General features: G+C 47.2%; 1 protein-coding gene across 1 annotated transcript; it reads left to right on the top strand.

The window, feature by feature from the left end:
* Positions 1 to 22,208, top strand: LOC144129549 (uncharacterized). Its single transcript, XM_077663696.1, has 5 exons — positions 1 to 17; positions 3,078 to 3,217; positions 10,531 to 10,628; positions 19,508 to 20,020; positions 22,093 to 22,208. Exons 3-5 carry the CDS (start codon positions 10,565 to 10,567, stop codon positions 22,206 to 22,208), a joined length of 693 nt encoding a protein of 230 aa, XP_077519822.1. The 5' UTR covers positions 1 to 17; positions 3,078 to 3,217; positions 10,531 to 10,564.
* Positions 22,209 to 23,371: the final 1,163 nt, after the last annotated feature.

Below are 23,371 nucleotides of genomic sequence, written 5' to 3'. Positions count from 1 at the left end.
CGACACAGCAGACCACGGTAAGCACGTGCCTTACAAGGCGAATATTGTTTCCAGCTAAAAACTGTTGCCATTGGCAGCAGTGCCCACTCAGATCTGCTCCGCCCACCATCCTGTAGCTTGTTATATTAACTTGTCTCATCGTTCGCACCGTGAATTTATTTGGATCAGCACATAGCAATTAGACATAGTTCACACAATGCGAGCGTGCACGTGGTGCAGTATTGTGGAATAATTAGCCAACAAGCCCAGAATTAGATCATGTGCGACGCATCCCTGCTTCTATCTGTGTCACAGTAACTGCGAGGCCGGCAGAGCCGGAAAGCACTCCAGGTTGAATGATACGAATATTAAAACAGACTATTAGCCAGGCTTCCATTTATGTTCCCTCATTCCTTGTTACTGACGGTCACTGCACGTTGTCATCATCAACCTAAACTCCAAAATTTTTTTTTCGCGTCAGATTGTGTTTTAGTGTATGCGTTAACACATTAATATACGTTTGCTGATGGTACGTTTTGAACAAACGGCACAAAGACGCACCGATATATCGAAAACAAAACTATGGCACGGTTTTAAAGTAGTTAAACCAAGTAGACGAGCGAAAGCATGTGTTTAGCCTGTTTGGCACATGGTTTTGCTTTTCTAGGTTGTCAGGATGTCTGGCTGCGATATTAGACTTCAGTTAAGCTGTGATCGAGGTTAAGCTGATCTGATCTGCTCACGCCGTGGATAGAAGTTGATGAAGACGACGATGTGCAATGCACAGCGCGGGTGTGTTCTGCAGTTTAACACCAGGCATAATCAGCTGCAGGAATAGCTTCGTGTTCTCGAGCGGTGGGCAGCAAAGATGACGTGTTCGCGCTGCCACGTTTTCAAATTCCAGTCGCTGCAATGTTTAGTTTTATTTATTTATTCAAGGTCAAGCTTCAGCGATGACCCGGTTTTTTGAATTTGGTCTTGAAGTAGAGCTTTCGCTCTAAAGCACCATTGCAGCATCTGATATTGCAAAATGAAAACCACGGAGCATTGAGACACTCATGTTAAACCCTTGAACATAATTTTATACATAGGTGCTACCCGCCTTAATATTAAGTTCTTTCTCCTCGTTACAAATGAGGAGTACAATAGAACGTTAACTTCAAAACCGAATCTGGTCGTTATTATTGCATATAAGATTTCTTTTTGGGCTTGCAGGAGAAAACATTACCTGTCGCGCAACACCGCAGGTCGGCCTATGCCCGCAAAATTTGTTTTTGTATACTTCGATCATTACGTTTTAGCCACAGCTCCATCTTCATGCTTGCGGAGTGAGTCGGCATGCTTCTAAAGCTTTAAAGCACCCTAAAAACAGTTAAGGCAAATTTCGCTTCCCGTTTTACTACATCACTCCATCACTTGAGGGAAGTACTACACACAGTAAAGTTCGCGCCATCATGATATGTGGCCGTTGAAAATTTTACAGCATCAGTATAGCGTATGCAAACAGCGCAAGTGTGTAGATGCTTGCGATTTCCCTACGTAAACGTGCGTATGTTGTAAAACTCTTTTTTTTTAGTGCGAAGACACCACTTAACGGGGTCAAAACAAACTAAGAATGTGGTGTGAAGCCTCGGAGAAACTGGGTTTAGCTCGGGTTATTTCGGAGGATCGTAGCGCCAGCTGCAGATAATGGGAGGACGGTGTCGCGCCTGCTGCGGCCGAGTAGAAAGAGACAGACAGACAGACAGACAGACAGACAGACAGACAGACAGACAGACAGACAGACAGACAGACAGACGGACGGACGGACGGACGGACGGACGGACGGACGGACGGACGGACGGACGGACGGACAGACAGACAGACAGACAGACAGACAGACAGACAGACAGACAGACAGACAGACAGACAGACAGACAGACAGACAGACAGACAGACAGACAGACAGACAGACAGACAGACAGACAGACAGACAGACAGACAGACAGACAGACAGACAGACAGACAGACAGACAGACAGACAGACAGACAGACAGACAGACAGACAGACAGACAGACAGACAGACAGACAGACAGACAGACAGACAGACAGACAGACAGACAGACAGACAGACAGACAGACAGACAGACAGACAGACAGACAGACAGACAGACAGACAGACAGACAGACAGACAGACAGACAAAGAACTTTATTTATGGTCCTGAGGAACCGCTTTCGGGTACCTCCCTTTTCAGGGAGTCCCCGTAGCCGTCGCGGGCCGCACCCACGTCGGCGTCGGAAGATTGTGGCCCTCCACCCTGTCGCAGGCCCTCTGGAAAGAGGGAGTGAAGGTGAAGAGCGAGAACCGCGTATCAGATGCCAGAAGGCCAAGGCAAAGAAGGAACACATGCTTTTGCACGCCTTGTTGGTTTAACTGCACCAAGTTAAAATCTTGGGGTAGCCATTACGCGACCTATCTAGATCCAGTTGCACGCAGCAAAAAAGATCAGTTGGTAACATAGAAATTTGGAAGGGCACTGACAGAACAAATTCGTTATTAAAAACACTGAGAAATACATGCTAAAAACTGTCTATAAATACTAAAACTGCGGCAATAATTCATAGAATGAATGTATAAAGTCCCACTCCCCTTCAATCTCTTCAGACTTGTCACCAGAACCAGACACCAGAGCTGCGACTCAGAGAAATTTAAACCTTCTAGCATACCAAAACACTAAAGGTCCAAGACTAAACGAATGTAAAAGAGTCCAAGACTGGAATTAAATTCTTAATGATTAAAAATTGAGTTGAACTTGCCTTTAAGACATTCTCGCTTGACCACTACAACTCGCCTTTAAGACATCCTCGCTTGACCACGTCGTTGCTGTTCTGTACCTATCATCTAAACTGTTTTCGTCAACCACTGCTGTTGTGTGTTTGCTCGCCCTGGTACCATGGTCTTTACTGGACCCAATAATAGCCTTGTGGCTATGAGTACAAACACTTGTTGAGTTTTTTTTTTGCACATTGTGCCCAAAAAGAAAGCGAGAAAAAAACACCTGCGCTTGACCTACTGTATGTTGTGTCAGTGTGTTCTCATGCAACCCCTTCTCGCAGAGCACCATTCCAGGCACCACTTCTACATCCTTCATTACAACCGGAACCGGAAGCTCTGTGCCGTCGAGACCGAGCGCCATAACTCCGTCCGTCGGCACCCGTGTTGTCCGCACTGTAGTGGTGCGAAGGAGAGAGCGCAGGTGAGATCTTGAGCCTTTCCTGCCAAAGTTGGTCGCACCAAAGTCGTAATTAGTGCTTTCAAGTACAAATCATTAAACAAAGAGCGAAAATGGTCAAATATTTATATTTATCCATTGAACATGATCAAAAGCGCACCGAAAAATAATTAGCTGTGGTTTAAACTTTGGTTAAACCTGGTGAGAAGCGAAAGATTTCTTTACATGGCTACGTTCACAAACGCCACACACACTGCCGAACGGGTTGTCTGTAAAGCGTCGATGAAATGCCGATGGTGAAGTTGCCACCTGCCACGGTGGGCAGATTGTGATGACGTGAGTAGATCACATGACCTGCCACATGACACCAAGTGACACCTGTCACGTGACTGCACTGACGCTGCCCTCTTGAAAATCTAGCGCAGTGAAGCTTTCGCTACAAAATTATATTCTCCCAGTATAATTAAGCAGTTTTTGTCGAGAAGTCAAATCTCCACAGCCTGACTGAACAGTTGCTTCAGGGTATTATACTTCTTATGGCTAGTAATTCCTGTGAGAGGTAGCCGTGGTCAGAAATATTATCGCATTTGTTCCATTCTCAAGCTCCATAGTTGGAATACATGGAAAGAAAAGCAGTCACCAAACCCCTAATAGATATAGCTGAGACAGACAAGGCGTCGATCTGAGGAGCGGTTTTCTGGAGTTACTATCGAATTTCTAGCCTCAAACAGTAGTACGAAATTTCTTCAGAATTGAACAATTTTTACAGTGCCCACGTTTGCGGACACGGGCCCTAGCGCACTACGATGATTTGACACTGCTCAGGTTGTGTGTAGAAATTCGAACACAGTACCTGAATGGTTTAGTCACGTGATATTCTCACAGTGACCGACAAAAACATGCCGAAGCTATGCACAATGCACAAGGCTTTAAAAAAACTCCCAGTTTGGTAACTGGTGTTGCATGGATGATGTGGCCTTCAGTTCCGGCCAAGGGCTTTAAAATGCTAATTTGACATTGATGGAAACTTTTGTATTCAGAGAACAAGACTCGAGAATAAAAAAAAACGTGCAAATTATACCGCATATTAAACACAAATGGTCTCAGCCTTAAAATCCTCAAAAAGTAGCTCAATGTACCCAATGAATATATTAATTAACCCGGCGGCACAACCAGCTGTGTTGTACAACCTGGACGAGGCCGTTACTATATTTCACTTTCTATAAACGGTACTTTTTGGTTTAGGAACCTGACTCCATTAGCCAAGTATAGAAACGAATTCTTGTTCGGGAAGAGGTTCTTCGTCGCCGCTTGCGCTCTGCAGTGAATGCGCCTTCGAGCAGGCGTTTCAGACGTGACATCAGTTTAAACCAAGCAGCACAAGTAATTGGACCAAAACGGGAAAGGGACGGTTTCACACTGGTCCTTCGTAGGACCAGTATTTGCAGCTATATTTCCACTATTCAGCCAATTACCTGTGCTGCTTCAGGAATCTTGAGCAATAACAACCCATGAGAGTAGGTTGTGGCCCCGAGTGGCTGGTACCACATGGGCAAAGTTAAAAACCCAGCCACATATTTGCCTCTTGATTCCAACCTGTGATGACTGTGCCGAAATGGTCTGGCAACCACAATTTTGAAGTAAATTGATGTGTAGCCGTAGTCTTTGAGATCTGCGCGAAAAAAAAAAATACTGTCGACGCCTGCCGTTCACTTAACAAAACATACAAAATCGGCTGGTGGCAGCAGCTCAATTTTTTTTTTGCCTACCAGCGTCGATATTACCGCGGGCTGCAGTTCGACCTTCGTTTGACCGCAGCTGCGCCGTAGCCTTAGCAACGCCGCAGCGTGCATATCTCCTTTCATTCTCTCCTTTATCCCTTCCCTTCATGCGTGGTTCAGGTGTCTGCCGAGAGAGGCTGTTGATTTTTGAGGAAAAGAAACGCGTACAACTTGGCTCCATGGGTCAGTGGACACCTTATTCTCGCTTCCATGAACGTGCCTTTTGTGAATAATAATAATAATAATAATAATAATAATAATAATAATAATAATAATAATAATAATAATAATAATAATAATAATAATAATAATAATAATAATAATAAAACTGGTTTTTGGGGAAAGGAAATGGAGCAGTATCTACCTCATATATCGTTGGACACCTGAACCGCGCCGTAAGGGAAGGGATAAAGGAGGGCGTCACGCGGATGATCAGTTTGCGCATGCGCTGACACCATGGTAACCAGATAGATCCAACAGGTGCACCGCGCGCTTCGTCGCCGCCTCGCCGCGCGCCGCTCTATCACCCGAACCGCGCGTCGCATGCGCAGCATTGCGTATAAAATGCGATGTAATGGGCGTCTTTATCGCAACATTTGACATGCATGCAGAGAAGAGTCCAGCCGCTGCAATACAGCGGTTTAGACGAGAGAAGTCTAATTCATCCGATCCTGAGGTGTCACCTGGCACTTTGCTACTCAACAAAGAGAGAATGAGCGTAAGGAAGCGAAGAGAGCAGCGAAGACGCCGGAACAGAGAAAGGAACGGCTTGCCAAACGGAGATGCCAGACTGCCGAACGTAATAGATGGCGCATAGCCGCCGAGATGGAGCCTATATGTCTCTAATTGCTTAGCGACCACAACATGCTCAGCCAGGGAGACGTATCTCTCGATACGTATATCCTGGCCTAGCCGAGCTAAGCCACTGCCACTTTTCTTGCTCACAATGGGCGCCGCGGATTCTGTGCACAACAAAACTTTCTACACCATTAAAGGCAGCTGCTCCCGACGCACTCAAAGATTAACCTCAGTGTCGCGTGCGAACTCCACAAGAAAATACAAATAGTGAGATAAGGTTATGTCTGGGAAGTGCACCGTAGGTAGCGAACGTGAACCGTTGCGGTCATTTTTGTAGCGAAAGCTACATTATATCCTAGAAAATTGAAAATTGGATTTTGGGGAAACCGCCGCGGTGGCTTAGTGGTTCGGGCTCTCGACTACTGATCCGGAGTTCCCGGGTTCGAACCCGGCCGCGGTGGCTGCGTTTTCATGGAGCTAGGAAAAACGCTAAAGCGCCCGTGTGCTGTGCGATGTCAGTGCACGTTAAAGATCCCCAGGTGGTCGAAATTATTCCGGAGCCCTCCACACCACCTCTTTCTTCCTTTCTTCTTTCACTCCCTCGTTTGTCCCTTACGGCGCGGTTCAGGTGTCCAACGATATAAGAGACAGATACTGCGCCATTTCCTTCCCCAAAACCAATTATTATTATAAAGGAAATGACGCAGTATATGTTCACTTATCGGCGGACACCGGAACCGTGCCCTAAAAGAAGGGATAAAGGAGGAAGTGAAAGAAGGAAGGGGTAGCCCTATAGTGGTGGCTCCGGAATAATTTCGACCACATGGGCGTCTTTAACGTGCGCGAAGATCGCACAGCACACGGGCGCCTTTGCGTTTCCGCCTCCATCGAAACGCGGCCGCCGCGGTCGGGTTCGAACCCGGGTACTTCGTATCAGTAGCCGAGCGCTCTAACCACTAAGCCACCGTCACTAGCCTAGTCAGCGGCGCATTTCGGAAAAATTGAAAATTAGTTTTGAAGAAAAAAGCTTCACTACACCAAGCTTTTCGAGCCGTCTGCGGGGCCGCAAGTTTGACTTTGAATGAAGCTAGAGGTCACGGTGGCCGCAAGTTTCACCTTGAATGTAGGTAGAGGTCAAACAATGAGCATAACTGGTGGTAGACAGGTTCGACACATGACGTCAACTACAGCAGCGACATCAGCGGCTCTTACACCATATGGACTTTGGCCTTGACCTTTGCCCTTTGACCTTGACCCTGACCTCCTGTCAGGCAGGAAAGCGTCTGCCGGCTTCGCATGCGCAGGTCATGACAGTGGTTTCTGCATAAAACGCCGGTACCCGCCGCGGTGGCTCATCATGATATCTGATACCCGATTTAATGCCTGCTACGGATCCTTGAGCCCAGGATATTAAACTTATTTTTGAAATATGGTGGTGTTCTTGCCTTGAAGCACTCTGGAACGGGTCGGCCCGGTATTGCACTGGTTCCGGGATCGGCCTGGGGCATATTAGCGCGCGCCTTTTCTTTCTGTCTTTGCTCTCGTGTCGTTTAACTCTCCTACTTTCAGCACGCGGCAGCGAGCGTTGCTTGGCTTGAGCCAGTATGCAGGCCCGTGCACTTTCCTTTTCTTTCCTTCTATCAGCAACAGCAAAAGCAAACGCGGTGGCTCAGTGGTTAGGGCGCTTGTCTACTGAGTCGGAGTACCCGGGTTCGAGCCGAACCATGGCGGCCACGTTTCGACGGAGGCGAAACGCTAAGGAGCCCATGTGCTGTGCGATGTCAGTGCACGGTAATGATCCCCAGGTGGTCTAAATTATTCCGGGGCCCCCCACTGCGGTACCTTTCTCTTCTTTCACCCCTTCCTCTGCTCTTAGTTCCTCCTTTATCTCTTGCCGATAATAATAATAATAATTGGTTTTTTGGGGAAAGGAAATGGCGCAGTATCTGTCTCATATATCGTTGGACACCTGAACCGCGCCGTAAGGGAAGGGATAAGAGAGGGAGTGAAAGAAGAAAGGAAGAATTAGGTGCCGTAGTGGAGGGCTCCGAAATAATTTCGACCACCCGGGGATCTTTAACGTGCACTGACATCGCACAGCACACGGGCGCCTTAGCGTTTTTCCTCCATAAAAACGCAGCCGCCGCGGTCGGGTTCGGCTGCGTTTTTATGGAGGAAAAACGCTAAGGCGCCCGTGTGCTCTTGCCGATATGTGACAGATACTAAAGCAATTTTCATTTTTTTTTTCAAAACGCCGGTGAACTTTGATGCGTTCGGTGGAACGCTAGGTCTGATTGATGCAACGCCTGCCACACTGACCGACACCCGAATCGCGCCCGTAAGGCAAAGAAAAAGAAAGGAAAAATGGTTTTGAGGAGAGGAAAATACGGCTCTCACTTATCTCGTTGGACATCCGAACCGCATGTATGGAAACAGCCAGTCGCTCGCCCACAAACGTAGGCAGAGGTGCAGCTTTTCACTTTCGACCAGTGTTAACCAGAGCTAAACCATTAGCAATTTTTTTGAAAAAGTAAATAGCGCATTATCTGTCTCACATATCGGCTAACACCTGAACCACGCCGTAAGGGAAATAATAACGGAAGAGTAAGAGAAGAAAGGAAGAGGTGCCGTAGTGGAGGGCACCGGAATAATTTCAACCACCTGGGGATCTTTCACATGCACTGACACCCCACAGCACTCTGGTGCCTTAGCGTTAAGTGGCGCATTTCGGGCAAGCTTCGCTGTCACCACTGAGCGTGCGCTACTACCTGCATCGAGCCACAGGTGTTCTGAAGCTGCGCTACGCCGCGCCTTTCCTTAAAAAAGTTACTCTTTCTTCTTCTCTTCCCACATTTATCCCTTTCCTAATGGCGTTGTTCAGGTGTCCACCGAGATATGCGAGACAGCTACTGCACCATTTCCTTTCCTCAAAGACCAAACAAAACAAGTGAGCCGCCGGCGTTCATTTGGTTCATTGGCTTTGACAACGTTGTTGAGGCTGTTCATTTTCCTTAAAGGAAGGCCACGGTGTAAGAGTAGGCTCTGTCTTTCACCGTGGGGAAGGTGCACAACTGGCTCTGGGTCAGTGGACACCTCACTCTCGTCTTCCTTTACGCGGCGTTGGTGTCTCCAACTGCAAAAACTTGCTTTGATTGCATTCCACACACTGGATAGGCAGCGCGCCTACCCTGCCACCCAGGCAGATGGCAGTTAACGGTTGATCGCGAGAGTTTGGTCACCCATTGAACGCTGCGGCCTATTGCTGCAGTACTGCGTCTGCCACAACGTTGTCAGTGCTAATACCAGCCCACATCTCACCTCCGCCACGTACCTGAAAGTGCGTTTGAGGTGTCCACTGATCCAGGGAGCCAGTTATGGGCTCTTCCTTTCGTCGTAATCATCGGCGTAGACCGTTGTCAACGCGAACGCCAATGAACACAATGAACGCCAACAGCTTCCAGTTTTTATATCCGTGATAGGGTGAGCTTTCGTTTTTGCGTGTTGCCACCGCGGTGGCTGAGTGGTGGCGCTCGGCTACTGACCCGAAAAACGCGGGTTCGATGCCAGCCGTGGCGGTCGAATTTCAATGGAGGCGAAATTCTAGAGGCCCGTGTGCTGTGCGATGTCAGTGCACATGTAAGAACCCCAGGTGGTCGAAATTTCCGGAGCCCTTCACTGTGCCGTCCTTCGTAGCCTGAGTTGTTTTGGGACATTTAGCCCCTATAAACCATAAGGCAGTTTTCCGCGACTGCAAAAGTCGGCGATTGTACGTGCGGGAAAAAGCGCTTCGCAGCCTGTACAGCCTACATTGAAAAGGGGTGTTCTCATAAGAAATAATATGTTTCAGATATTCATCCGAATGCAATACTTTGTAATTCTATCACGTTAGGAAGAAAAACGTGACCAAGGAATGCGTAGTTGGTGAACACACCTTGCGTATTTTGGGCGTTTAATTACGTAAATTTTTTACCAGGCTCCGGATAAATTATTGCAATAAAGGCCGTTATTCTTTGTCACGTCGTTTCCTTGATAAAGTTCATTGTTTGCCTACTTGATGTCTCTGGCGTTTTTCTCTCGATTCATCGTTATTTTGCCCGTGGGTAGTAAAAGAAAAGTTCTTGCTTCCTTTCTTCTTCGATAGAGTATGCTCATGATGGGGCACATCGTTCAATCCTTGATTGCTCGCTTTTAGAACACCGTAATATTCGACCCCACACCCGATAATTGTGCGTATGCATTTTCGTGTAGTATTTATCGACTGTCACCCGAAGCCGCTGACGTGCTCCTTTGTAATAAAGTGTGCAGTGAATATCTGGTCCTGCTTTCTCTGCTTCTAATGTGTCAACTCATTTCATATTCTAGTAAGTACATATAGGTGCAGGTGCACACAAATGTAAACGGAGTACGCTATTGCCTTCTGACATTTTTCACACGTTTGGTCATTCAAACTGGCAGCAATGGTGTGCGCAGGCTGGCAGCCGACGTCAGTGAGCTTTCTCATAGACGAATAATGTTTCTTCATGTTCGACAGGGAAGGCGTCATTGTAATTACTACGAAATAGTGTTCTCCGCACCAGTAGTTTTTATTCCACTACTAGTTATTTGCGTTAACTCCAATAGATATGAAGTGAAAAATATTGGGCATGTAGCCTTGCTTGCCTTATGATGCTCTATGTACTTCTTTGTTGATAGCTTCATCACATTTTAGGGTAAGCTTTTAAATAAAATTACAGGGAAACATGCCTCTCATTCTCGCAGCGTGTCAGCGCCGTGCTGGCTCTGGTGTGCAGCGATGACTGTGCTTGTGATTGGAGTGGTGGCCCTAATCTTCGCTACCTACATCTTGCAAATCACAAGTGAGCGTGCCGCCTTTTCGCACCTTGCGTTGGGGCTCCCTTTTTCTTCTTCAGCCATAGTGTTGTAAAGAAGGTTTAAGGTGTTCAAAATGCGATTGCTTACTCGAAAAAAGAGGAGGGGCATGTATAGTGTGCTGTCCTGACCAAAGGTTTACAGGACGCGAGAGTGTAGAACAAAAAAAAATATTTCTTATCAGTCACGTAATCCAGTCACCTGGAAAATGTGTAGGTACGAGGGAACCTGCATGCTATACCTGCAGGCAAATATTACATGCCTCTAAGTCGCGAGGCACAGATAAATTATTTTCCCCGACAACATACGCCCCGAAAAATTTTGATCGCGTTAGTACGTCATATCCGGCCTTTCTCTACAACTCGGCTGAGTGATCCTTGTGCGGCTGGCTTTTGCAAAGCTCTCATAATGCATATGTCGGCTTATGCTACGTATCAAGGTAGCATACAGAATGAAATTTATTTGCCGACTCACGTTGCAGACTTCTTTTCTTGCGTCTAAAATCAACAGGACTAAGACAAGCTCAAAGTCTGGCAGAATTCGGTATTCAGCATTCTTTGAAGGTTTTTTATTGCTGCTCTTTCTCAGCTGTTTACCCATGAAAAACAACCGCACAGACACTTGACAATGCTTATACATCGTGCTCTAATGAACGCTAACAACGGCAATGAGCGGCAGGTGGTTAGGATGCCTAAGCATTTTGTTCTCTACTGAAGCTCACTTGTGCCTTTTCCCAGCCTTAAGGCTAACATTCTCACCAATGACGCACGGAAGAAATAATACATATTATGGTTAGTTGTCTACGTTTAGCGTACTCTTTCTATATATTGGCGTTGGCTTCTGGCCACTCCGCACAGCCTATGTCACTCAGTAGTGCATGCAGTAAGTGGCATACTCTCCCTTGCCTCGACTGGAGCAGCTAGCAGTGGCGAGCACAGCAGCATAGGTGGGACAGATTACGCCATTTGTGCTATCATGTGATGATCGATGGGGGGGAGGGAGGGGGTTTGCTTTGAACGCAGGCTTTCCGAAAACGCCCGTCTTTTGCCCCAAGAGGGCCGAAATTGTTTAAGCCACAGTGCAAAGGTTAATCGCGTTTTCGTAATTATAAAAACTGACATGTCTATTACTAACGGCTGGCTGTTGATGTTTAATTGCAACCAGGCGCCTAGCTCTAATAGGTAAAAAGTTAATTATCAGAAATTAGTACACTATTAGTTAACCTTATTCACCTATTTTCTGATGTCCGACCACACTATAGTATAACTATTACGCAGAAGCTGGATGCATAGCCTACGGACCCCATTTTTTAAAAATTAGTGGCGAGCTTGTCTGAAGCAACTGGCACAGAAATATCGGCAGCATATGCGGGCACTGAACAGTGAGGGAGTGTAGTTATATGTGGGCGCCAGGACCTATTTCTAGCAACGGTCATGAACTGGCTAGATATTTTGCACTTGTGCCATTGCGCACAAGTATGAAGAGTCGTTCAATGGGTCTTTACCGATCATGAAGCTTCTGATGCACTGCAGGGCTATGGCACAAGCTGCTGATATAAAAAAACGCTTTTGCCAATTTCTGACACTATTAGGCGAGTAGTTGATGCAAATAGCCCCGCCATATGTGCAGAATAAATGTGTCATAGTGCCTTTCACGGAAAAAGGAAGAGTTGGACTGGCTGCACCAACGGCGCTATGAAGTGGCAGGTTAAGAGATGCTTACCATTTTAATTCCGGAATTAATGTCTGAGAATTATCCTGACTGGTAATGTGTAGTGTTATCACTGAAGGACTCAAGTTCCATCCGAGGCGGCAGCGCCTATGCTATAGCGGCGTCGAAAACTACTGTTTCTTTGCCACCCCCCCCCCCCTCCCCCCTCGCGCATTTGTATTCGTAGCAATATTTCAAGCTGAAAAGTTGCACTATTTGCGGGATTGAGCCAGAAATAGCATATTTTAAACTGCCGAGAGAAAGATGAGGAAAATGTGTATCCAGCATGGTCATATAGGAGACGACTGCGCACGGCAACGAGTGCAAAGCCGCCCTGCATAATAGAATGTGGCTGCGAGGTGCAGCCGGTCCTACTTGGTACTCTCTTTTTCCCTGAAAAGTATTTCTTACAAGAAAAACCAGGTTGTCAGAAGTGGGCTGAGCCACCGCGAGGAAAGCAAAATTTTGCCATCAAGCTTCGAAGTCCTCGCTCACATGAGAAAAGTTACCGAAACACTGCACAAGCGTTCAACACCAAACGTTGGCAGTAAATACGATTCAAGCGAGTCTATACACGGTTGCAAATACTAAGTTTTACAGATAGACGCCTGATTGGAATTCGAGATTTGTAGCCGACAGTTAGCAGTAGCCATTTTAGTTTTTACAGTTTCGAAAACGCCATTACACTCGCCGCTGTGGCTCAACAATTTTGGGCCATTTTTCGCGCCATTCGAAAACCGCACTCCTGCGGAAAACACAAAGCTACGTCCATGAAATGAGACACTCCATGTCGCATGTTTCACGTGATATTCTCTGTCTCGCCCTGCGGTGCTCCCCGCTTCTCGCCGCTTTACTGTTCCATGTCACGTGATACATGCGGCACGGAGTGACGCAGAGTGGCGTCGCTTTGCGCTCCCCTTAGGCACGGGGTTTTCGGATAGCCTGGGATATGGCCCAAATTATGAACCTCTTCGTCTATTAGACGCACCTTCATCCAACATCGCAATTTCACTGAAATAGTCGAATGAAGTGGCTGACAACATGTACACGGTTCGCTAAAATATAAGAGAAGACAGTACGAGCAATAAGGTAATGATTAATCTCTGTTTGTGACAAACAGCAAATCAGTCGTCTTTTTCTTCAAACTGGTTGTTTCATTTCATCTTGGAGAGCCCTGCAGGTACCGATGGCTTGGGTGTTGGGCACGGTAGAGTTCAGGTCGTAATCTTGTCACGGATCTCTCCGGAGAACACTCGGACCGGAAGAATGGACTAGAACCCACACAGATCCGCATTTATTACACCCTACATGACACACACACACTAGCACACAAAACTAACACAAAACACAGACTATAAATACACACGATCCGGGCGCACTGCTACCAGCGTCCACTACTAGCGTTCTACTGTTAGCGGTTGGCGTTCGTGCTCACAGTTGGTTTGGTGCGGCTGCGGCGTTGTATGGGTCCAGTAGCCGGCGTCGAGGCGGCGTTCGACGTGCTTGGGCTGGCGTCGCTGGTGGCGTCGCTGGCTGCGTCGTACAAGCTCCCTGTCCAAGCGCCCGTGGAGGTGATGCCGGTGTTGTTGTCGTTGGGGGCACCACCCGGATGGGTGGCAACAGCGCTGGAGACACCCCTCGCCGTAGCAGGTGGTAGCTTCCTCCGTTAACTCCCCGGAACGGGCTCAGACATGGCAGGAAGTCCACGATGCGAAGCCGTAGATTGCGAGCTGATCGGAGCAGTAGCCGGCGTCGCTCCCTTCCAGCCGAAGCGTCCCTGACTCGCTGGAGCCTCCGCTTCTCTGTTCCCTCCCCCCCCCCCCCCCCCCCGTGCCTCGCTCACCCTCGCCATTTTATAGCATTGGCGTTAGGAAGGAAGGAAGGAAGGCCTCAGACGTTGCTAGCACATACCCACTACGGGGGAGTGGCCAAGACACAAGCGGTGAATTGCTGGATACAGGATAGTTTTGACGGGAAAAGGAGTGGTAAATAGTATGTAGTGGCGTTAGTCCACGTAAGCCGTGTCGTCGTCTTCCCCTTCTTCACTGCTTCAATCATGTCTCTCCACCTCAGTGTATGCTTCTTCTTCATCTTCTTTAGTCTTCGGTTAATCCACGCCATCCTTATCGCCAACCTCTTCGTCTTCTTCACACCTCTTTTCTTCATAATTTTATTTTAGACTCCCTATTATATGTGACAAATCTTAAATGCCTTTGCTTTTTGTGGAAGGCACTTACCGCGTCTGTTCGTCTTGCAACACTAAAGGCGGATTCCATTCGGTGTTCCGGAGCAGCTCTCTACCGGGAAGGAGAAAGTTATCCGTCGCAAGCTGTACCCAAATAAACCACTGAAATTCGCTCTCAGCTTGTAGACAGCCTAAAGTAGAGGCCGCTTGAAAGACGACGTTACCGAACTCGCAAGTTGCTTCGGTGCTAGTCGGAATCCCAATAAGCGGTGACAACAGCTCAGACGGCTGATATCCAGGGCCGGGCGTGGGTTGCTAAGCGCAGCGGGAGTGGCTGCAGGCCGCGGTGGTAAGTCGACGCAGTGACAGTGCACATTTGGGTCAGCTACAGTGTGGAGGCGCCGAACTGCCCACGAATAAAAACGAGGCAAGTTTCGAAAACTCCTAGCGATGATTCCGCTCCGCGCATGACAATAACTTCACGAAGAACAAATGCAAAGAAGAGCTGGACTTTGACAATCTCTTTTCCCGTTTGCTGCGGTGTCGACCTGCGTGGAAGCGCTGCCATCGTCAGTCTGCAGCGTCTAGAGAAAATATTTTTCCTTAGTTTTTTGTCAGACGTTGATTAGGTAAAGAGAGTTCTTTAATTGTGTCATATCATTACGCCCGCCAAGTGTATAAGTACAAAGAAAGTAAAATAGCACAATTACTTGAATGACAAGTTAAGAAGTGTATTGTTTTTCCTACAGCCGCCAGAACTGCTAATATAACTTCCGCGGCTCCATGGTGATGGCAGACATTGCTTTTTTCTCTTTAATTCAGTGCAATTAAAAAAAATCGCGTGTATAGACACTTGGCTCATGACGAGTCAAAGGGCCAGCTTTTCTGCGCGAGAAGATTCACGTTAGGACAATTTTTGAAGCGGCATGCGAAATGAAACTCCTCCCACATAAACTCCGTGCCCAGCATATTTGACTGCTCATCATCATCATAATTATCATCATCATCATCATCAGCCTTACTACACCCACTGCAGGGCAAAGGCCCCTCCCATGTCTCTCCAATTAAACCTATCCTTTGCCAGCAGCATCCACCTTTTGCCTGCAAACTTCTTAATCTCTTCCGCCCACCTAACCTTCTGCCGCCCCCTGCTCCGCTTACTTTCTCTTGGAATCCACTCCGTTACCCTTAAGGGCCAGCGGTTATCTTGCCTTCGCATTACATGCCCTGCCCAAGCCCATTTCTTTCTCTTGATTTCGACTAGGATGTCATTAACCCGTGTTTGTTCCCTCACCCACTCTGCCCGCTTCCGATCTCTTAACGTTACACCTATCATTTTTCTTTCCACGGCTCGCTGCGTTGCCCTTAACTTAAGCTGAACTCTTTTCATTAGCCTCCAGGTTTCTGCCCCGTAGGTGAATATCGGTAAGATTATGCTGTTGTACACTTTCCTCTTGAGGGAAATTGGTAAACTGCCACTCATGATCTGCGAGAATTTGCCATATGCGCTCCACCCCATTCTTATCCTTCTAGTTATCTCCCTCTCATGATCAGTATCAGCTGTCACTACCTGCCCTAAGTAGACGTATTCCGTCACAGTTTCTAGGCTCTCGCTGCCAATTGTGAACTGTTGTTCCCTTGCTAGGCTGTTGAACATTACCTTGGTTTTCTGGATGTTAATTTTTAGACCCATCGATCTGCTCTGCCTGTCTAACTCATTGATCATGATTTGCAGTTCACCTCCTGAGTGACTCAGCAAGGCAATGTCATCAGCAAATCGCAGATTATTTAGGTATTCTCCATTTATTCTTATTCCCAACTGTTCCCAATTCAGGCCTAGAAATACCTCCTGTAAACATGCGGTGAACAGCATTGGCGAGATCGTGTCTCCTTGTCTGACGCCCTTCCTTATTGGAATTTTATTGCTGACTTTATTGAGGACTATAGTAGCTGTGCAGTTGCTATATATATCTTCCAGTATTTGGACATAAGGCTCTTCTACCCCCCCGATTACGCAATGCCTGTATGACTGCTGAGGTTTCCACTGAGTCGAATGCTTTCTCGTAATCAATGAAAGCTATATATAGAGGTTGGTTATATTCTGCGCATTTCTTTATCACCTGATTGATAGTGTGAATATGATCTATTGTGGAATATCATTTACGAATCCTGCCTGATCATTTGGTTGATTAAAGTCTAACGTTGTCCTGACTCTATTAGCGATTACCTTAGTAAATACTTTGCAGGCAACAGATAGTATGCTGATCGGCCTGTAATTTTTCAGGTCCCTGGCTTCTCCCTTCTTATGAATTAAGATAATGTTTGCATTCTTCCAAGCTTCAGGTACAGTCGAGGTCATAAGGCATTGCGTATACAGGGTGGCTAGTTTTTCTAGCACGATGTCCCCTCCATCCTTCAACAGATCTGCTGTTACCTGATCCTCCCCAGCTGCTTTTCCCCTTTTCATTGCTTCTAAGGCTTTCTTTACTTCATCTTTCGTTGCTGGCGGGATGACGCACTGCTGTGCACTGCTGTCTTTCTCATTAACGCTCTCATTGCATTGGCTACTGTACAGGTCTGTGTAGAGCTCTTCGGCTACGTTAACTATCTTATCCATATTGCTAATGACATTGCCCTGCTTGTCTCTTAATGCATACATCTGGTTTTTACCTATGCCTAGTTTCCTCTTCACTGTTTTTAGGCTACCTCCGTTCTTTATAGCATGCTCGATTCTCTCCATATTAAACTTCCTTATGTCGGCTACCTTGCGCTTTTTTATTAACTTTGATAGCTCCGTTAGTTCTATTCTATCGGTAGGGTTAGATGCCCTCATGTTTTGGCGCTTCTTTATCAGATCTTTCGTCACCTGAGATAGCTTCCCGGTATCCTTTCGAACTGTCCTACCGCCTACTTCTACTGCGCACTCCGTAATTATTGATGTCAGATTATCGTGCATTGAATGAAAATCAAGATCATCTTCCTCAGTTAAAGCCGAATATCTGTTTTGCAGCGCTATCCTAAACTCCTGTGCTTCCCCTCTTACGGCTAACTCGCTAATGGTCTTCTTCTTCGCTAGCTTCTTCCGTTCCCTCTTCAAGTCTAAGCTAATTCTGGACCTTACCATTCTGTGGTCGCCACAACGCACCTTTCCGAGGACGGCCACATCCTGAATGATGCCAGGTTTAGCGCATAGTATGAAGTCGATTTCATTTTTAATCTCGCCGTTGGGGCTCTTCCAGGTCCACTTCCTGTTTTCTCGTTTGCGGAAGAAGGTATTCATGATCCGCAAATTATTTCTTTCCGCGAATTCGACTAATAACTCTCCCCTGCTATTTCTAGAGCCTATCCCATAGTCACCTACCGCGTGGTCGTCAGCCTGCTTTTTGCCCACCTTCGCATTGAAGTCGCCCATCAGTACAGTGTACTGCGATTTTACTTTATTGATTGCGGATTCTACGTCCTCATAGAAACTTTCAACGGTCTGGTCATCATGGCTGGATGTGGGTGCGTAGGCCTGCACCACTTTCAGCTTGTACCTCCTATTCAGCCTAATTACTATAGCTGCTACCCTCTCGTTAATACTGTAGAGCTCCTCTACGTTGCCAGCTATATCCTTATTAATGAGGAATCCCACACCTAGTTCTCGTCTATCCTCTAACCCGCAATAGCACAGTATGTGTCCGTCCTTTAGTGCTGTATGCGCCTCACCTGTCCTCCTAACTTCGCTAAGCCCTATCACATCCCATTTAATTCCCGCTAGTTCCTCAAACAGCACTTCTAGGCTAGCCTCACTAGCTAAAGTTCTAGCGTTAAACGTTGCCAGGTTCAGATTCCATTGGCGGCCTGTCCAGAGCCAGAGATTCTTAGCACCCTCCGCTGCGTCACAGGTCTGACCGCCACCGTCAGTTGCTCTGCAGCCGCTGAGGACTGAGGGCCGAAGGTTAATTGGTTTGATCATAGAAGGTTGTGGCCAAGTACTACACCAGGGTGGCCAAATCCTGCTCTGGCGAGAGAGTGCGTTGTCGGTTCTGGTCACCGAGATCAGGCCGCTCTCCAGGCCTGGTTATGCAATTCCATCGACACGCGGATTTTTTTTAAATCCCGGTGGAGAATTGCGCGGCACCAGGATTTGAGCCCCGGTCCTCTTGCACGCGAGGCGGATGTTCTACCTCTACGCCATCGCTGCTGCTGCTTTGACTGCTCAGTGTTCCTTAAATAGGCAGTGCACGTTTACCTTCTTTTTTTTTAAAGCCGGACCTGCCGGCTTTGCTCACGAATCACCGAAAGCTGTTGTAGGTTTGGATTAGCTATATAGCCCTCAATTCTGCCGTGGAACCACCCTCATATTACGCTCCCTACACCCTTGTCATAACCTCCTCCTTCCACGGTAGGCACCCGCTGGGTTCCTGTGGTGGCAGTCAACTTCCGGATGCCCATTCCTGCGCTGTCGCCATAACCTTCAAGTCATTAGGGCACCTGTCGCCTCCAACCCCCTCGTATTTCCCTTTCTCACCTCTCTTCTCTAAATGTGGAGTGAAATATTCACTTCTCTCCACTTTGTTACGTATAACGGGTGGTGGCTAGCTGGCAACTGAATTGAATTTACTTGCTAAAATCAACTTAATTCAATCCATGTCATTTTTGGCGCGCCACCATGGCTGCTGAAAATTTATTTTAATTGGAAATTAAACTTATTAATTAAGTGAAATGAAAATATGGCATTATGTGATTAAGAGATGATGGCAGACGCTATAGATCTGACTGCAGAACGTAGAGCTATATGGATGAAACAGAGCTACACAGTTCTCGGTGTAAGAAAGAAGCATAACCGGTGGTGTCTATTGGCGTCGACGTTATACCCTACGCACTAGATATTTAGACGTTGCTCTGTGTAAAGCGAGCACTTTTTACCATGCTGCCTCAAGACAAGTGCGTTGACTTAATTCAAGCGAAATTTTCATTTCTGTGCAGCCCACCCGGAGCCCCAATCGCCTCTAACACCCTCAACGACATCACTTAAACCCACTACCCCAAAGACGACCACAGAACGAAAGACAACTACACGTTCGACAAGAATGCCGACCACCAGCACACGCACGACAACCAGGAGGACGACAACCGCCAGAACCACCACAGAAACTACAACCAGAAGTACACGCACTACGACCAGACCAACGACAACCACCAAGACGACACCCACCACTACCACGAGAACTACAACCAGACCGACAGCGACAAGAAGAACGACGAGCACGACGACACCCATGACTACGGCGAGCCGGACGACCACGCGACGAACTACCATAACTACCACAAGCACGACGACTACGACCGCCACAAGGCCAAAAACTACGACTAGAACGACGACCACAAGGCGAACAACCACAGCGACAAGGACGACCACCAGAACGACCACAACGACCAGGAAGACCACCACAAGGACCACTACGACGACGCCACGAACCATACGAACGTTTCCACCGCGTATGGTTCTCTTCCTTGTTTATACCTCCATAGCTCCATACTCGGTTCTCTGGTTGTTCCACTTGGTAAAAATCCTGATCGGCAGCAACTTGCGCTCGCGAAACAGTTTGTTAGACAAGATTTACTCCGCAATGTCTCAGCAATTTTAAGTTCTTGTCCTTGTAATTCCTTTAATTTCAATTTAAAATTAAGTAAGCCAGAGGAAGTGTTAGAAACTCAAACTCCATTTGTCTCTGGCAATTCTTCGCAAGGAACGAAAAATGCCGAATATATTATTGCAGTTCTTAAGAGCAAACCATAAGTCCAGGAGGAGGCTTATACCCCTGTTGCACGGCCAGTTTCAATGGCCATCGAATCGAGGGCCCTCGAAATTCTCAATCGCCATCGAAGTCGAAGGAGTTATGTCGCTGCTAAACGGCAAATCTCAATAGCCATTCAAATGGTTCTCGCGTCTTACGCCAAGCTTGTGTGGCGCCACAATGGCTACTTTAGATTTTGGAAAAATAACAAAAATATTTGAAAATATGTACTAAATGCTGAAATACACGCATACGCGCATGTCGTTAAAAACCTTTTTAATTGCACGTACGCGACGAACAGATGCAGGCACTGCTGTCGGCACTCTAATACAAGACGAGTCAAAACCAAGCCAGTCTAACTGCGTCGGAGCGCTGCTTCGTCAGGCTTAACACCTGGAAAATAGCCTAGATATCTGAAAAACAAAAGCTTTTGTGTCTTGAAAATTTATGCGAGGGTAAGAATGACCAAATCGAAGGCGAATACAACAGTTTAGAACACGATATTGCTTTGAGGGATTAGCGATGAAGCTGTTATCGCTGTGAAGTGGGCGGGCAGGGCGCCGCCATGTTGTCAACGCTAAGTACACAAGCAACGCAAAGACCGCAACGCAAAATTAATGCCCTTAATGCGCTTAAAACCAGTCTGATACAATTTTAAAATTATTGTAGAGACTGCTTGCATTAAAGTTTGGGCGAATAATGTTTGTTCATGCTTTTGTGCCGTGAATGTATCGTGTACGAAAGTGCGCTTGGCGCCGCTGGAAGGAACGCTAGCCACCTTGAGCAGCGCCCGAAGACCCTCGAAATCTCGATGGAGTTCCGCGCACGCTTCTCCGTTGACTCAATAGGCCATTGACTCGATCGCCATTGAAACTGCCCGTGTAACAGCGCTCGGTCGCCTTTCAGTCGATAGACTATCGGTTCGAGGGCCTTTGAAATGGCCGTGTGACCGGGGTATTAAATCTCCTCCAGGTGTGAAACAACCGGTGCGAATAGAATTTCACCTGCCACCAGCTCAGAGAGGCAGGTAAATCTTATAACTATAACGTATCGCACAATGGTGGCATCACACCAGGGTGTAGTGAATTCTCACCCATCGTCACTGTGTTGCGTGCAAAATAATGCGAACGGATAAAAAATTTCGAGCAAAGGACTTGAGAACACAGGCTTTCTATTATTATTCTGGGGAACACATCGAGTCTAAAAATAAGGCAACCTCTACAACCACCTCTAAGTGTCCGTTATAAACACGAATGGTAAATGCAGGTACGAGAAAGTTTATTATTTACTTTAATTATTCAGAATCTTGGCTAGACCAATTATCCTCTTATTTAGTGTTCGACAGGTGGGATATCCTACATTCGAGAACAGCTTTCTTGCCATTTTAAAGAAGTCAAAATTTGCGTAATTTTGCCTAAAGCTCAATTCTTACCATACAGCAGACATCACATATTCTGCGAACCGGAGGTGCAGGAGTCTAATAATCGGTAAAGATGTCAGGCATATGGCACAATTCTCCGTTATTATTCGCTACATGTTTACAACAGGTATTCGCAAGGTTGCAATGGAAGGACCAAAGTGTCGCTTGAAAGAAGAACGGCTGTGTGACTTGCGTTTGGCCGGGGTGTTGCCCTTTTGAAGGAAGCAGTGGAGCAGACGACGAAATAAATGACAGCGGTCAAGATAATGACACTGATGCGCCAAATAAACCCGGCGAACAGGCCATTATAAGGGCATGTCTCAATTATTTCATCTCTCTTGCGACAACTGCAGGCACAATTACTACTAGGTCTAGGCACACCAAGCCGCCGAAATCGACAACCAGTACGACTACGGAAGAAGTCCCACCCGGATGTACAGACCCGTCATCTTTCCCACCACGTGAGTGAGACTACGTATACATTGCAGCGCTTCGCAGCATAGCTGCATTATTATTAGCTTCACAATGTTGTTGCAAATGGCGTCCCTGTTGAGGTTCCTACCTTTGTATGTCGCAAACCCAAACTCGAACTTTCATTTGGTGGCCAAGATCTATTTGTCGCTCAAGTGAGCGTGAGTCACAAAAAATACATGGGAGAAAAGTGGGCACCCTCAAGAAGGCGGCGATGTTCAGGCAAACATAAGAGTGAGTCATTATTTCCATTGGGCAGTTGGATGCAGTCTGTCAAACTGAATTATTTGATGACTGCGTTCAGGGTGGCCGGTAATCGCCATCGGGACTGTGGCCGAGTGGTAACTTTTGAAGACCGGACTGTGCTTTTCTCGCCTAATGAGGCACTGGCCAGGTCTGGAAAGTAGCCTTCGGTAGCCAGTCCGACCTGGCACTGACCTCTGAAGAACTGATTCGGACCCTCGGGTGAAAAAGATACACTGGGCGCGTTACGGCGTTTCGTATGTTACGCGGCCATAGCACGACCGTTATTACTCCCTCACATCTATTCGTATGAGGTTTCCAGCCATTGATGTAATGGTTTTCCGATTGAATGTCAGGTGCAGCACAGCTGTGTCGGTCACCCTGTGGAAAGACGGCTGTTATGGTGTTCTTCAGCTGCAGGGCATTCACCTGGCAGCGTGTTCACGGTCAAGTCAAGATGGATGTTGCCAACCGAGTTAATTTTGCAGAAAAAACGAAGTTTTCGGAGCGGCTCAGTACCTTCTTTATGGTGTGACTACGGGCGAGGCTCAGCTTGGCTTTTTAAGCCCTCGTGTGGAAGACCTTCGGGTCAATGACCGCAAACCATGGACGTAAAAAGAGCGAAATGTCCCCAGGGTGCGATTAACATTCTCCCGTGCCTGTTGGATTTGCCACGACTCGAGTAGAACCCTCCTGCGCTGGTTAGCTTCAGTTTCCATATACACTTGTACCGTCAAAGTCAATTCGGTAGTCGCTTGCGTCGCAGTAATCGGCCACAGCGCTGCGTTGACGGTTCATTTGTCGGACGTCCGCGTTGTGTTAACTCAATCTTTCCGCGAATTTCTTCGTTTCTCCTACGTACGAGGCCGGGCAGACCAAGCAGCCGATTTTCTATGCAACGCTTTGGGCGCTTTTTTT

Source organism: Amblyomma americanum, chromosome 4 (assembly GCF_052857255.1).
Source record: "Amblyomma americanum isolate KBUSLIRL-KWMA chromosome 4, ASM5285725v1, whole genome shotgun sequence".
NCBI lineage: Eukaryota > Metazoa > Arthropoda > Arachnida > Ixodida > Ixodidae > Amblyomma > Amblyomma americanum.
The sequence above is the reverse complement of the archived record's forward strand: the minus strand, read 5'-3'. Positions and strand labels throughout refer to the sequence as shown.